General features: G+C 41.2%; 1 protein-coding gene across 3 annotated transcripts in view; it reads right to left on the reverse strand.

Annotated features, from left to right (window-relative positions):
- Positions 1 to 5,396: 5,396 nt before the first annotated feature.
- The window catches only part of LOC133343357 (protein shisa-like-2B), a 33,840-nt gene continuing 23,507 nt past the window's right edge, over positions 5,397 to 15,729 (reverse strand). For all 3 annotated transcript variants that reach the window (XM_061552904.1, XM_061552902.1, XM_061552903.1), the window contains exon 4: positions 5,397 to 8,361. In XM_061552904.1, coding sequence (XP_061408888.1) covers positions 8,313 to 8,361 — 49 coding nt within the window. In that variant the 3' untranslated portion in view covers positions 5,397 to 8,312. The remainder of the gene's footprint in view (positions 8,362 to 15,729) is intronic.

Below are 15,729 nucleotides of genomic sequence, written 5' to 3' on the forward strand. Positions count from 1 at the left end.
TATCTGCGTGACCAATAACACCAACTTTAATAGACACGCAACTGTTCCCCATAGCACCCATATAACTCTGTCGGAATCATATTCCTAATTGATTTCTTCAATCAATAATTTAATTAAAACTAAGTTCGTGTTTTTTTTTCTCTCAAATGCAAATAACGTAATCAAACTTTGACCACAAAAAAGCCACCCGAGGCCTATGTTTTTTTACTCAAAGCAGGATGTTGCCATGGGGTCATGGTTAGCACAGTGGACTCGCAATCCACGTCTGACCTCCCTGCGTGGCAGTTGAAGCAATGGGTGCGTTCCTTAAACCCCAACTCACCTCTGTCCACCCTAAATAGTATTGAATGGCTACACCACAAGTTAGTCGATCGGCTTGTGGTGCTAAATATCCGTACTCCCACCTCTCCCAAGACGTCTGAACAGTGTGAAAGAGTAGGCCAATACACCATGTAAAGGATATTTTGAAGAGCTCCATCTCTAGCAGAGGGCCTTTGCCAGTAGTGGCGTGAAGAAAAATTGCTTTGCTGCACCATTATGTGCTACTTTTACAGATGCTTGTCACTTTTTCATTCGTAAATCAAAAGCTTATCCATAACTGTGCCTCTCCTTGAAATCACCGGATGGATGACATTAACAAAGGACCTTTATTCCATCTGACGCTTTCTTGTTGATGGAGCCAGGAGGGCCCATACATTACAGTTTCATCTCTATTTATTTATACAGAATATCCGTTTGGGGATCTGTCTTTTTTGGACGCTTCCCCCAAAGGAGGCATTTATTTAAGCTATTTATGTGTACACACTCGCTGCTTACACAGCACAGGATTAGTTTTTTATACACATTTTCCATGAAATGTATTTATTTCTGTAACTGCAGTAGAACGTCTTGGTAGTGATGTGGAGGATGAATATCACGGATCATATAGACGGTGTTATCCACAAAAATGTTGTACTTCACATCGGCAGAAAAAAAAATCGCGAATGGGAAGAATAGGCTGTGGATAATAGATACAATACCAAAATGTTTTTGTGCTACTTACAACCCAAATAATGTATGAGAGGATATTGTTAAGTAAATTATTAGAACATTGCACACGAACCTTCATATCGAATTATGTTCTCCAAAAGAATCAGCTTTTATTCAGACACACAAGCCAAGTTTTTTTTCTTGAAACAATTTATTTTTGGAATACGTTATTTAGAGGGGAATTCGATGTTATGATATTATATAGCTCAAAATCAAAGGAACAAAAGAACACTGACAATTTTGCCAACACATCGTCTGTGATGTGCTCCGGCCCAACAACAAGCGCGTTCACAAGCAAGCAATTAAAATTGGTTCTGAGCACATGTTTTAGTATAGACTTACATTTCAGTAAAACCTCCTTCCGATGTTCATTATTTACCCCGCCTTATAACAGAACACGTCTTTGCTGCCTGTGAACCAGAGGTGTGGACTCGAGTCATGTGACTTGGACTCGAGTCAGACTCGAGTCATGAATTTGATGACTTCAGACTCGACTTGGACTTGCATAACAATGACTTTGTCCCACCTCTGAGGTGTGGACTCGAGTCATGTGACTTGGACTCGAGTCAGACTCGAGTCATGAATTTGATGACTTCAGACTCGACTTGGACTTGCATAACAATGACTTTGTCCCACCTCTGAGGTGTGGACTCGAGTCATGTGACTTGGACTCGAGTCAGACTCGAGTCATGAATTTGATGACTTCAGACTCGACTTGGACTTGCATAACAATGACTTTGTCCCACCTCTGCTGTGAACTCTCGCATCCCTCACTCCAATGCGAAACACCAATCAGTCGTTCGTCTCTACAAATGCAGCCTACTTTTTGCATTCAAGTTAAATGTTACGATGTTGTCGTGTATTTGACCGTCATTTAGGAGTTGGATAATTTCTTCGTACATTTGGTCTCCTTCATCGCGATGGCTTGATGTTTGTCGGAGCATATGTTTGAATTATGTCCAACTTGTCGTTGATAAAGAGCCTTCATGTTCCAATGTAGCCTGGAAACATAGTTCCCGGAGAGACTAAGGATATCTATTCCTCTAGAATTACACTCAACCTCCCTCTATGAAAGAAAAGTCTGTCACGATAAGAAGTGTGGAGTTCCTTTGTCATCCCACCTCAAGCGAGGCCAAACAAGTTGCCATTTATTTCTCTCAATTTTGTCTTCAAGCTCAACAAAATTTGTATTTTTCCCCGTCATACATTAGTAGGTTGCAATGGTTCGTATCCTCTCCTCCTGCTTTTTACCCTAGTTACCATCATTCATTCATGAAATCAGAGTTGCATACTACCAATCAAAGTCAATTAAATTCTGGAAGAGAAAAATGTATCTTCTTGGTTCTTTCGGTAAAGTCACGTAGAAGGGAAATAATAAAATAATACAAATAAAAAATTAAAAAATAATTCTCACGACGTTTCGGCCACAACGCAAGCAGCCGTCCTCAGGTGAAGAACAGGTCTGTCGGGAAGACAGTGTCATTCAGACGAAACGTCGTGAGAATTATTTTATTATGTTTTATTTTTATTATTTTATTATTTCCCTTCTACTTGACTATACCGAACGAACCAAGAAAATGAATCCATGCAGTCACGAAAGCTTTAAATGGAAAAATTAATATTTCAAAAACCCCATCATGGCGAGCCCTAATAGATTATTAAAATGCATTTGACTCGCTAGACAAAAATGGCAAAATAAAAAAACTTATAGAATGAAAAGCTTTAATAAATATGGAAGAGCTACATTCAGATTTCATGAAGAAAGTACCAAAATACATATTAAATAGGGAGAAAGGCAAGGATATGCTTTCAATCAAAGTTATTGAAAGCAACATTTGAAATTTATTTCCGAAAAATTGGTTGAAGAAAAAAAGGCATACATATGAATAGAAAACAATATGAATTATGTAATGTTTTGGATGACATAGATATTTAACAGTAAATGTAAATTAACGAAACGAAAAATAGGAAATTATATAAGAACTTAAAGGAGGCTGCAAAGTTGGGCTCAAGATGAACATGAGCAAAATAAAAATGACTTGAAAATAATGATCAGAGAGATACAACTATGAAAGGATAACACAACAGCTCCTGAAAGCAGACTGGAAAAATAATGATGAATAATAGCCTGGAGTGCTTTTGGAAACCTGAACTTAGTAATACAAAACAAAATGCCACTGTATCTGAAGAAAGTTTCAATCAATGGGTGCAATAAATTGCTGTCACACGCAGATGAAAAACGATGCCACTGATGAAGAATAAAGGACAAGTCTTTCGAAATTGTGCAAAAAGTGAACTATTTGGGATTACACTGAAATGCGAATAGAACAATACACGGATCAGAAAACTTATACATGTTAAATACATAACTTATTGACTATATTCTTGGTTCTTTCGGTAAAGTCATGTAGAAGGGAAATAATAAAATAATAAAAATATAAAACAATAAATATTCTCACGACGTTTCGACTGCAACACAAAAAACCGCCACTTTTTTCAAATTTTCTTGCAGTGGATTTCACACCTGACGATGATTGCTTGTGTTGCAGTCGAAACGTCGTGAGAATGTTTATTGTTTTATATTTGTATTATTTTATTATTTCCCTTCTACGTGACTTTACCGAAAGAACCAAGAATATGAATCCCAGCAGTCACGAAAGCTTTAAATCAAAATATAACGTATTGACTGTCGAGAAAAAAAAGGAGGCTTGGGCAGGCCATGTCGCCGGAAGGGATGACGTCTGGTGGACAAGGATAACGACGGAGTGGAAGCCAAAGCAGGGAGCTGTGTCCAAGGGTTACATCCGCCACGGACATGGAATGATGACATCGGCTCGTTTCTAGGTGCTTGGTGGATTCAAACATCGCAGGGCAGACGGTGATGGCTTGGGGAGTCCTTCACGTGGAAGTAATTGATCATGGCTGATTATGATGATAATCTTGCATTTGTACTATCACGTGTTATATGACAAGAGGTATGATGAAGGGGCATTTGGTTATTCGGCGGCCTTCCTCCCTTGGCGATGGATGCTCATGTCCTCCTATTTAATCAGCACCCCGAGAAAAATGTTGAAGCTCAGCTCCACTGCTCGGTCCTATAAACGTTAATAATATATAGCAATTTAACACGTAGGCTTTCGCGACCAATGTTATTCATAATCAACGATTTTTGGGTTTAGATCGCGTTATTTATAAATGTGTCGTAACCCTCCACCGCCCGACACGGCCAATCAGTAAAAATGTGTCACGTTGACAAAGACAAATAGTTCACTGCTTTAGCCCACCGGTGTGTTGAAGCAACAACATTTACAATTTGAGTACTAAACGCGATCTAAACCCAAAAATCGTTGATTATGAATATATAGCAAATACAAAAAAAACTATCTCAGAGGTGGAATGCTATTCCTTAATGGACGTGTGCTTTACGATGATAAGAACCAGGGGGGGGGGGGGGGCGAGGAATTTCATCAGTACTTATCTATGGATCCTGAAGGTAGCTCAAAGCCACACATGATCACTCATTTGCTGCAACCAATTCATCATCATACAGCATTCCACTTTGACGTATTCACGTTTACATTTATAATTTTGTGATAGTCAAATCGTAAAAAAATGTGCTTTCCTTTAATATTCATGTTTTGTTAAAAAAAATGTCTTTACATATTTGACCACGTGACTGCATGATTTGATTGGTCCTGTTGGGTGGTTGAGGGGTAATGGTCTCACTTAAATGAGATACATTATGAATCAGAATATGTTTTGAAAGCCTACAGTGTGTATAAGATGAGCATTTTCGTTCTATAACGGAATGCATATACTGTAATAACTTGTTTTTATTATTATTAGGCGTGAGGCTGTTGCCCATTGGTTAGTGCACCACACTTTGAACCTGGCGACCTGAGTTTGATTCCCAGCCATGGCTCACATCAGTGATGAGTGATATCCGAGCCAGTCCTGGCCACTCTCTTTACAAACCTAAACTGAGCACTACGGTGAAGTATAGTATGGGTCAAAACAACAATTCTAGATTTGAAGCTTTCGTGACTGCAAGGATTCATATTCTCAGGTTATTTCGGTAAAGTCACGTAGGTAAAAAATTAAAATTAATAAAAGTCGTGGTTTTTATTTTATTTTACTTTTATTCATTTTAATTTTTTACCTACGCTGACTTTACCAAAATAACCTAAGAATATGAACTCCAATGAATATCCAGTTTTGCAGCAATATTTGTAGTGTATATTGTATCTTGATTCTGTATTGAGATATCCTATATTGTTATGTTCTTGTTCAACTAAAAATAGAAATAGTGAACATTTTTTTGTATTTGTAACAAATATCACCTTGACACGTTCACAACTCCACAGAAACGTTTTATTTCCTTTTCCAGAAGAAATACAATTATTGTATCTACAGGTAAAAATACTGCAAAGCACAACTTTAGGTGTAAAGGGGATATTACAGAGCGTTAAGGGAGAGAAAACATAATTTAGTTTTAAAAAATATAAAGCCCAGTGTGTCCTTTATCATATAACTAATACGTTTTAAGTGCAAGATTGGATTAACATTAATGACAATTTGTCACTGGAATATTTAAAAATTATCCACTAATTAATTGCAAACATTTATCCAATAAAATATTGACATACTGAGCAAACACACGACGAACTGTTTTTAAATTGGTACACTACTTGTAATGCTAGAATATTTAGCAAATACAACACGCCATTAATTAGGCCAAAACTTTCCAACACACAGACCACTTGGAAAATCCAAATTATTATTAATCAAATGGTCCAAGCCACATTTTTGCCCACAAATGGAATGACATAGATTGTTTGTGTCGATCACCAACAGATAGTTGTTTGCATGTTTGTGTTTCTAAACACAGAGAATACAGAGTGCTCTTAAAAAAAAACAATCTACAAAGGGTCTCTCTCGACCAGTGGTCCTTAACCTGGAGGGGGGTACCCACACCCCCTGGGTGTGCCAAATGCCCCTTCTGGGGGTGCGAGACGTGGCAGATTTTCGAAAAACAAATTAAGCACGGCCACATAAGTACACATAGTACAACTACTTTGTTAATCAAACCCATGTATTTATTAGCGTTATAACATTTTCAACGATGGATATCCAAAGGGGTGCAAGGCTGCAGTGAAGGTTAAGAACCACTGCTCTAGACACTGCAGCATATGGGGTTTGAGTACAGTTCAAAGATTGGTACATTTGTATGGGTATTTTTTTAAAAGGTGTCCCTTCACACACACAGTGCATAAGTTAATTGAAATGTATGGGCATTTCCCCCCTCAGCACCCTAACCGTCGGATAAAATAAAGCCCGCAGAAGCTCGCAAGGTTACAAGGTTGCGAAATATCTTACAGAAAATCACTCCCGAATGCCTTCAATATGGGATAAACCGTAGCATATAAATGAGCTGTTCAACTTTGCTCGAACAGGGCACTTGTGTGCTTATTCCATGTTCACGACTGCGTGCAATAATTTCAATGTGAACTGAGATAATTGCTTTGGGTTATTATTCTGGATTTACTGTCATCATTATCGTACGAAAAAATGTTGTGCCGCCAAATGTTACGGGAGTACAAAATAAAAATATAGACCACATGATAATTGGTTCTTTACCCATCTATCTGGCAACAAAACTGACACCTTTTTACAAGGAGTCATGTTTGCATAGACCGCAATACCTGCAGTCATAAATACAAACAAAAGACATAACTCTGATAATGAGCACTGTCCTTGAAGTTGATTGGTCCACACCCGAGACAGCTTTCCTTAGAGCCTAGTCTCACATGGGTTGGACCAGAAGACGCCAAAAGGCGCACAACTCAAAGACAATGCACCATCAGAGTATGAGAGCTCGGGGCAAACATCTACACTATGTTTGTATTTATGACTGCAGGTATTGCGGTCTATGCAAACATGACTCCTTGTAAAAAGGTGTCAGTTTTGTTGCCAGATAGAAGGGTAAAGAACCAATTATCATATTTTTACTGGCAAATGAGGTTCCCATAGTATAGACCACATGTGTGTTTTTATTCTTTGTAAAAAATATCACAATTTTGTCTATGACAAAACGCTAAATTGTCCAGCTTGAAGAATAATCTGCTAATGTTTTCAACAATGACTGTGGCTCTGCAAACTCAATTCAGTTAGCAAAACGGTATTTTCGTTTTCGTTTGGTGAACGTTTAAAGTGTGTCGAGTCAGTGCTCTATTCAGTGGCAGACTTTATGCAAGGCATTGTCTTCCAAATTAATGACTGCAATTTGTCAATAAATTAGGGTGGTCATTAAATATCCAGCTGTAATTAATGTTTATACTTTTCTGAAAGGCATTTAAATTCGCCCAAACTCTGCCAATGCTCACAGCAAAATGGACAGTTTGCATCAGAAAATTATGGTAATAAAAATAAATTACAGAAATTAGATGCAGCATCAGTTGACATGTTAATGGTTGCCAATGTCCTCTGTGTGATGGACCAATTCCTGGGTCATCGGTTCTGCCCCCGTCACAAAACCAAGCAACGAAACTATATTTGAACCCATGCGCCTTAAGTTTGTGCATCTCTTAGCTACACGAAAACGAAATGCTGCTGAAAACCATTATCGAAAATTACAAAAATAAGCTACCCAGGGGAACATTGTTGCAGAACAACAACTGAAAAAGGAACCTATTTTCGATCGTACAATAGGCCCACGCAGAGCCCGCACCAAGGCAGCCAGGTTGGTTTTGAACTGCAGAATCAGAGCCGTGCCACTGGCATCACACACAACGGACATGTGACGACATCAGCCGCACGGCGTGCACATGACACGATGCACGAAGGAAATCAATAACCCTGTCCCAAGTCAGACTCAATATAGCCTTGCGAGTCCAGCGTTTCGACGTTTTGGTTCTAGCTCGGTCTCGCCAAAAATTTCCTGGAAAACCACCCAGTACTGCGAGAGCCCCGCGGCTGGCGCAGCTCACATGTGCCAGTGGAAAAGTGGGTATGAGAGAGAGAGAAAATACGGCAGCTAGCGGCGTGAAGACCGGCGAACGAATAGGAACGCAGAGAGAGACGAGCGCAGCCGCACGCGGATTGGGGGTCACTTTCTTGCCGTGCAGCGGTGGGCCGGGGAGGGGACGGTCACGGCCCCCAGCGGAATGACGGCCGCCTCCTCCTGCACCATCTCCATCTTGGTGGTCGTGGTGTCCGACTTGAGAACCTCGGAGACGAAGAGGATCCCGTGGGACTTGGCGTGGCTCGTGCTCGCCGCGCCGCCGCTAAACGCGCTGAAGTTCCCCAGCTCCGGGTTGGCGCGCCGCTTCTCCTCTGCAACACGACGACGAGGCGCGGTCAAAGGTCACGGCCGTCGATTCATTTGAACGTGCTGCTGTTCGTCGCAACATGCAGGTGTGTACGTGAATTTAATAAGACCGTACACGTATGCACAGTTGACTGATAATCAACACATTTTGAATGATACTCTGGCGAGGGTCGTATTCAAGCGCCGTATTATAAAATTATGGTGCATACCAATGCTAGATATTTTGGACCATGACTTTATGAAAATACCAAATGTGAATGGAATATTATATAAATATCAATTTTTTACATTTCCTCATATTTTTTAAATTATCATATGAATGTTTTGCCTTTTTTTAAATCCACTGCCGGATGAAGGCCTTTATCCCAATGCTACTTCGCTATGCTAGTCAGTGCATGTCAAGGGGGGAGACCAGCTCACTCACCGCTAATGTTAGCCATGGCCAGGAATTGAACTCAGGTCACCGGATTAATAGCGTAAGTGTGCAAAGCTACTGTGCCATTGTTACACCCCAATCATATACCATGCAAATAAATAATCGTACTACCTAATGCCTGCCTTCTGTATTCTCTTGTTTATACTTATTCACCTACTATTCTAAATGTAGAAATAAGTTTAAATGCTGCTTTCAATATTCACTTCTCTTGATAGCAAAATATTTCCCAATACCGTACACCAACATCTTTAATGCTGCTCATTAAGACCCTTTATTGTCATTTTTTTCTCTCTTTACAAAATGTTATCATGATGTACTTAACAGTACACATGGAAATGTTGTGATTGCATTCCTTTTAAAGTGAAGCGATCTGCTAGAGCATAACCTTCAACCTGGATGTTTAACCCTCTACAATAGCCCTCAAGCTGATGAAAAGCAATGTGGAGATCGAGACGATCCTTCCCGCCATACGACTTGAATGAAATGTCTCGGCATTGAGTTGATTTGAGCGGCATGTTTCCTGCACTCCAGCTCATTGCGGAGATATTCGGTGCACGACTCGCGACCTCCTGGATTATGGTTGAACACGTAGTCGGCTTTCGCGACCAATATTATCCCTGAGAGGTGTTTGGGTTAGATAGTGTGATTATAAATGCGTCGTTAAACCCGCCACCACCTGACACATCCAATTAGTAAGGTTTGTCAGGTAAACAAAACATGGCAATTCGTTGCTAGCGTAGTGACATTGAATGAGTCACTGTAGCGCGTGGCGCTGAGAGATTGATAGACAATGGAATTAGCGGTAGCAGCCCGTTCTACCAGTTGGACACGTGGGCCAAGCCCGGAGCCTTCTGGGGGATCCATAAGGGGGCGTGGCCTAGGGCGGAGCCTGGCCACGTTGGGGAGAATAAAAGGCGAGCTCCGGCTCACAGTCGGGGCTGCTCCCATCGGGAATGGAACTCGTCGTGCTGTTGCTGTCATCGTGATCTTTGCCTTTTCAAGCTGTGGGTCTGGAAGAATGTTGGCTGTCCCAACCCGGTATGGAGTTATCCCCTATGGCTGTGAGAGGCGGAAGAAACAAGAAGGATAACGCCTCCTACTAGTGTCTCTGAATTAGTACACTACGACAGCACACCCGGTGTGTTGGAGAGCCGAGCCACAACATTAACAATTCGAGCACGACGTTTTGCCAGTAATTACAACCAGCGTCATCATGGGAACTGCCAGAGTTGTGGAGAAATCCTCCTGCTTCGGTCTTCAAACCTCCTCTCTAGAGCTCAGACCAGCACGGTCACTGCCAGGTGTTGTTAACTACGTAGCAGCCCCCTCCACATATTTCGCCTGGCTTTCAAGTAACACTAAGCTCGGCTCCGCATCTCGGAAATATTGCGCGCATCGCAAACTGCATTGACTAACCGTCGTTGTGTTTCGCACACACACACACACACACCATGCTGCACACATGTTTCATAGAAGGCACGACATATGCATTGCATGCATTGATTCCTGGCGCTCCAATCACGGTGCGCTTAGGAAGGTGGTGGGGCGATGTTTCAAGACACCGACTAGCCATCGGCCCCGTGCGGCATCACAAAATGTTGGTACAAATATTTACCACCGGTGGCAATTCATCGATTGTCGTCGCGGCCTTTCCTCCGATACACGAGGTGAGAGCTCGGGCAGGATGCATGACAGGCACAAGCAAATCTGTTGAACATTTGTGTGAAGTTCATTTAACATTGACCGTGTCATGTTTGAGTGTTTACGCCCCCTTTAGACAAGGTCATGCCACAGGGCTGCCTGCGTTGAGACTCGAAGGCATAGGTGTTAATTTGGAGCCATCGTAGGGAGCATATTTAAGGCTCCTATTGCAATGCCACGTTTAAATATCGATTGAAAACTCATTTATTTTAGAGCTGCCTTTTGTGTTTAGTTTGTTGTGCTCCGAGTAGCACCTCCAATTAGCACGGTGGGCTACGCACAGTGCGAATAAGTCCAACGTACATACATATAGTAACATACGACATAGATTGAATATGGGTAGAAATCACTGACGATCAACATCCACACGCTTCTGACACCTTAATTAATATTGTGATAGGTTAATCTCGGATAGTTTTTTTTTTTATAATCCGTATGCCTGGCATGGCAAATGCAGTGAAGTGACAAGTGGCTGAAACATCATGCATTTAAATTACCTGAACAGACCTTTGCCATCGTCTAAATTGAGCGCAGTGATGTCCCTGTTAACGCAGGTTAATGCATGTAGTGCTTAATATCCATAACACAACACATACACGCAAAAGCACACATGCATACATGTAAATGAATAAACGTAAAAAATATATATGTGTATAAACACTTTCAGATCTTTGTGAAGGTCAAACTAACTACAAGAGCAATGAAATACGTCCCTGGCAATATTTAGGTAAAATATAAGTCGAGTGGTAATTATTCAAATGGTTGGAAAATATAGGTACATCATTTCACATAATGGCCTGCATAAGAACATGCCTCAAATGGTTTGGTTACTAACATCAAAGTGGATCCTTGGTAGGGAATGCCTCACCACATTTCATGTAAGCATATTCACCGAGTAAAAGCCCTCCCACACCATAAGGAATTGTTTGCGTTTGAATTCATATCCCACTTAATTTCTAAGAAAAAGCCAAGGTAACAAGCATAGCGATGCATCCGACGGGTTTTGTTTTTTGGAAACAGCATCCGACTGCAGACAAAGGCGAACGAACGTGTAACGATGCGCACAACTTTCCAACCGTGTGTCTGATTGTGCTGGGAGGGAGACAGGGCTCCATTATCCAAAAACCGCTCAAGGTAAACGGGAAACAAACATGCCGTTCGTTCAAACAAAATTACGACTCAATACGCTACTCTATATAGTGCACTAACAATATTACTCATGTTGCAGACGCGTGACATTGGCAACGTGATGTTGTTCCGTTGAAAACGAGAGAATGTAACAAAGGTTCAAGGGTGCACAAAGGAAGCGTGGAGATGTGCACACTTGGAATAACACCGACACACGTCGCATCAACAACGGAGTTGCGTATTAATTCTATATTTGAAGCTTTCGTGACCGCAAGGATTCATATTCTTAGGTTTTTTTCGGTAAAGTCACGTAGGTGAAAAATTAAATTAATAAAAGTAATATTTCACCTACGTGACTTTACCGAAAAAAACCTAAGAATATGAAAACGGAGTTGCGGCCAAAGAAGAAGAAGAAAACGGCACCTCCAAGAGAATGTCCACGATTAAAGGAAGTGATGAGGTCAACTCATGTGCAGGCCCTAGAGCAGTGTTGTTCACACGTTTTAAGAGATGGGGGGGAAGGGGAGGCACTTTCGTCCGATAAATCATCATCAGTGTGTGAGGGCCTCGACACGCTTGACACCAATGGGGTTTGACAGCAGCACTATGATTGTGGGGGGCGGGGGGGGCGGATGCTGTCACGTGTTGTGTATTGTCAGGAGCCACACTAAAGGTCATCAGGGGCCGTCAGTGGCCCACGGGCCTTGCGATGAAGAACACTGGGATAGACCCTAAGACATGATCAAAGACTTTGGAAGTATTTTCTCCAGCAGTGGATATATCATGGCTCCTGTCGATTATATATATATAACAACAACAATGATTAGCATAACTAATATTTAAGTGGATCAATATATCGTGCGTGTATCGATATTATTGTTAAACTAGATTTCCTCATTGATCAAAGCGTAACAATGGGGCCATCAATGTGGTTTTGTTCACCCACTATTCTGAAACTAGAGAGTCAAGCGTGCTAAAATTGCTCGCTGAATTGTCAACTGATTTGTCACCATTCTCCAATATCCTGCTCGAGATGGATCTACAAAAAAAGGTATTTTACTATATGGCCAATATTGACAATGCCTATGTTTGCAATCTCCCGCCTCCTTTACCATTCAGGAGACATTGTGCAGCTAAAGTGCTGAACTGATGGCATTTAAATGCAGGATGCTCTTATGAATGAAAGGGTGATAGGCAAACATCACTGTGCCTTAATAGAAAGCGTGGCCTTATAACGATTGATTGTCTGGACAAAGCAACAGAATTGTATAAAAGTAAAATACAATGTTACGGTTAACGAAAAGCATATAGAGAAGTCCGTGCACAATGATGATGCCATTTCCACTGCTACACATTACATTGCTATACAAACGTCAGCAGCTCTGCTCTATCAACTGCTGGATGAAGGCCTCCGTACACCTATGCCATCCCTTATCATGCTGCAGCACCCCAATCCACATCCCTCCTGCACGTGAGCTGATCTGGTCACCCTCGCTGCGTGGTGGTCATTTCGCTCGGTGTGTTTGCCTTCCTTCAGCTGCCACCTCCCTCGGCAGCCTCATCATCCATCACCCAATTATCATTTCTAGCAAAGTGTCCTCCTGTCCACGTACTTTACTTTGCATTCAATCTGACGAGCCTGATTAATGGGAATATTTTTTTTCTCTCTCTCTCTCTCCTGCTATTCGGACACTTTTGTTGCAGAATGCTGAATCCGTTGAGCATTGTTTTGCAATTCGTGCGTGACAAAATGCTCGTGCCGTGCTCGTGCCGTAATTTAAGAATGGCCGAGAGTCGGTTGGATTTTGGAGGCAGGATTAGGGCCATAACCAATGATGGAAACACTTTTTTTCACAACTTCGCTGTCAGCGATTTGACTGGCAATCGAGGCGTTGCTGTTTTTAAAGCATTTATATAATAGGCTGAAATCGTTTTTGTCACCCCGTTTATCTTTAATAATAATGTTACGGCCCTTTGTCAATACAATTACTTCTAAATGTACGTGTGTGTGTGTATATATGTGGGAGGTTGTGGCTTGTAAACTATGCGACAACACCACGAACCTCAGTTCATTACTCATCAATTGTAAATATCAACAGTGACTCTGCCTTAAACGAGGACCCAGTCGGGTGTGCACGTTGGCCTATGTGCTTTTAAAAAAAGGAAATAGCTCAAAGCATCGCCTATTATATAATTTTTCAATTTGAGGCAGTATTATTGACGAATGTGTTGGGTTTCGATTGAAAGATTTCGTGACTGCAGCAGGGATTCATCTTCTTGGTTCTTTCGGCAAGTCACGTAGAAGGGAATTAATAAAATAATAAAAATATAACGTAATTGTTTTATACCCACTTTTATTTTATTATGTTTTATTTTTATTATTTTATTATTTCCCTTCTACGTGACTTTACCGAACGAAGAAAGAAGATGTGTTTGGTTTGTTATTTGTGCGTAAAGCATCACTGCCAAAGCAGCATCACCATATCGTTGATTTAATTTTGGAGGTAAGGGATGGTGAATCATGGGCGCTGCATCGTTATCAGCTTCATTAATCGTCATTACATCATCTAATTTATCTTCATCATTGTTTTATACCCACTTTAATGTATCGTCAACAACGTACGAATTATAATTATCGATATCAACTTCGCTTGGTTCTTTCGGTAAAGTCACAAAGATAGAAAAATAACTAATAGATCACGAAGTTTCGATCGCAACACAAGCAATCGTCTTCAGGTGAAACAATACAGCAGGCGGACTGCTCAGGCAGGAAGAAATGTAGATCGAAACGTCGTGATCTATTAGTTATTTTTCTATCTACGTAGCTTTACTCAAAGAACCAAAGAGTATGAATTCCTGCAGTCACGAAAGCTTCAATTCAAGATTAGTCCTCAGTTCTTTATAAATGGTTTTGAAAATATATCTTAAAATAAGGGTTGGATAAGGGCGAGCATGCATGATTATATCCGTTTCCAAGAAATAAAATGCCCAGTATTAAAAAAACAAACATAATTGCAATTGATTTTAATTTGTCTTTCATGTAAATTTGATAGTTTGTATTCGATGGTGCATAAACGTGTTCTAAATCCAGGTTGCTCATGCGATTGACCGATAAAGTGTCCACGATTCAGTTATCTATGATCCTCTTAAACAATTCACATGTCTGATGAAAAGCTCATGGGTCTAATTATTCAGTAAAATACTTACCAGCAAGGATATATCGTGGAATACGACCAAACTTTAACAATTTTACTTATTGATAACCACCTCCTGTGTTTTTTTTATGAAGATCACGGTCAGAAGAACAACACACAGTGCAGCACTGAGATAGATAGTCGAATCAACCAGAAGAGACACGAATAGTGAGATCAATAAAACACCTACAAATAAAAAGGGGGCATTGCAGACATGATCAAACAGAGGCGATGTCACTTTGTGCACATAACCTTTGTCAAAAGAGAGCTTTCTCAACAGCCTTCCGTAGCACCAACAACAGTGGAACAAGCGCAGAGGTTATGTAAGGAGACGTTGAGGGTGATGTAAGCTGTTCGTAGGCACGGTTGGCTACGTATGGTGCGAAAGAAGTTCAACATCCGGACAAAGGCGGCGGGAACACGGCCGTGCAGGAGAAAGCAGGGGATTGACTGAGGACTGGGAGAGGGGGCAGAGATTTGGCGAGACAAGAGAAAGGAAGGCGGAGGGGAGAGTTAGAGGTGGAGAAAGAGGCCAAGGGACCCGGTTGTTGGAAAGGAGGAGAGGGAGAAGATGAGAAGGAACTTGCTGGAAGGTTCCAGAAAGATCGAAAGGGGATTGACGAGAGCTCGAAGCTCTTGGCAGAGACGGCTGCCTGCGTGTGCGTTTGTAGTGTGAGGGATTGTTTTAAATAAAGCCCTGAACCCGAAAATCACCTCGTGTGGACGCCCTTTCACAAGGACGAGAGGATGTACAAGGCAAATGGCTCAATAATGTCAAAGATTGCCTGGAACGAGGGAGCACCCTGCCATAAGCGGATATACGAGAAGATTGAGAAATAAGAATAGGTGTTTACCCTTCCTGGCAAGAAAATAGGTGTTAAGATATTATTGGGTCTTTCGGTAAAGTCGCGTAG

Source organism: Lethenteron reissneri, chromosome 17 (genome assembly GCF_015708825.2).
Source record: "Lethenteron reissneri isolate LAM-NWPU_2019-01 chromosome 17, ASM1570882v1, whole genome shotgun sequence".
NCBI lineage: Eukaryota > Metazoa > Chordata > Hyperoartia > Petromyzontiformes > Petromyzontidae > Lethenteron > Lethenteron reissneri.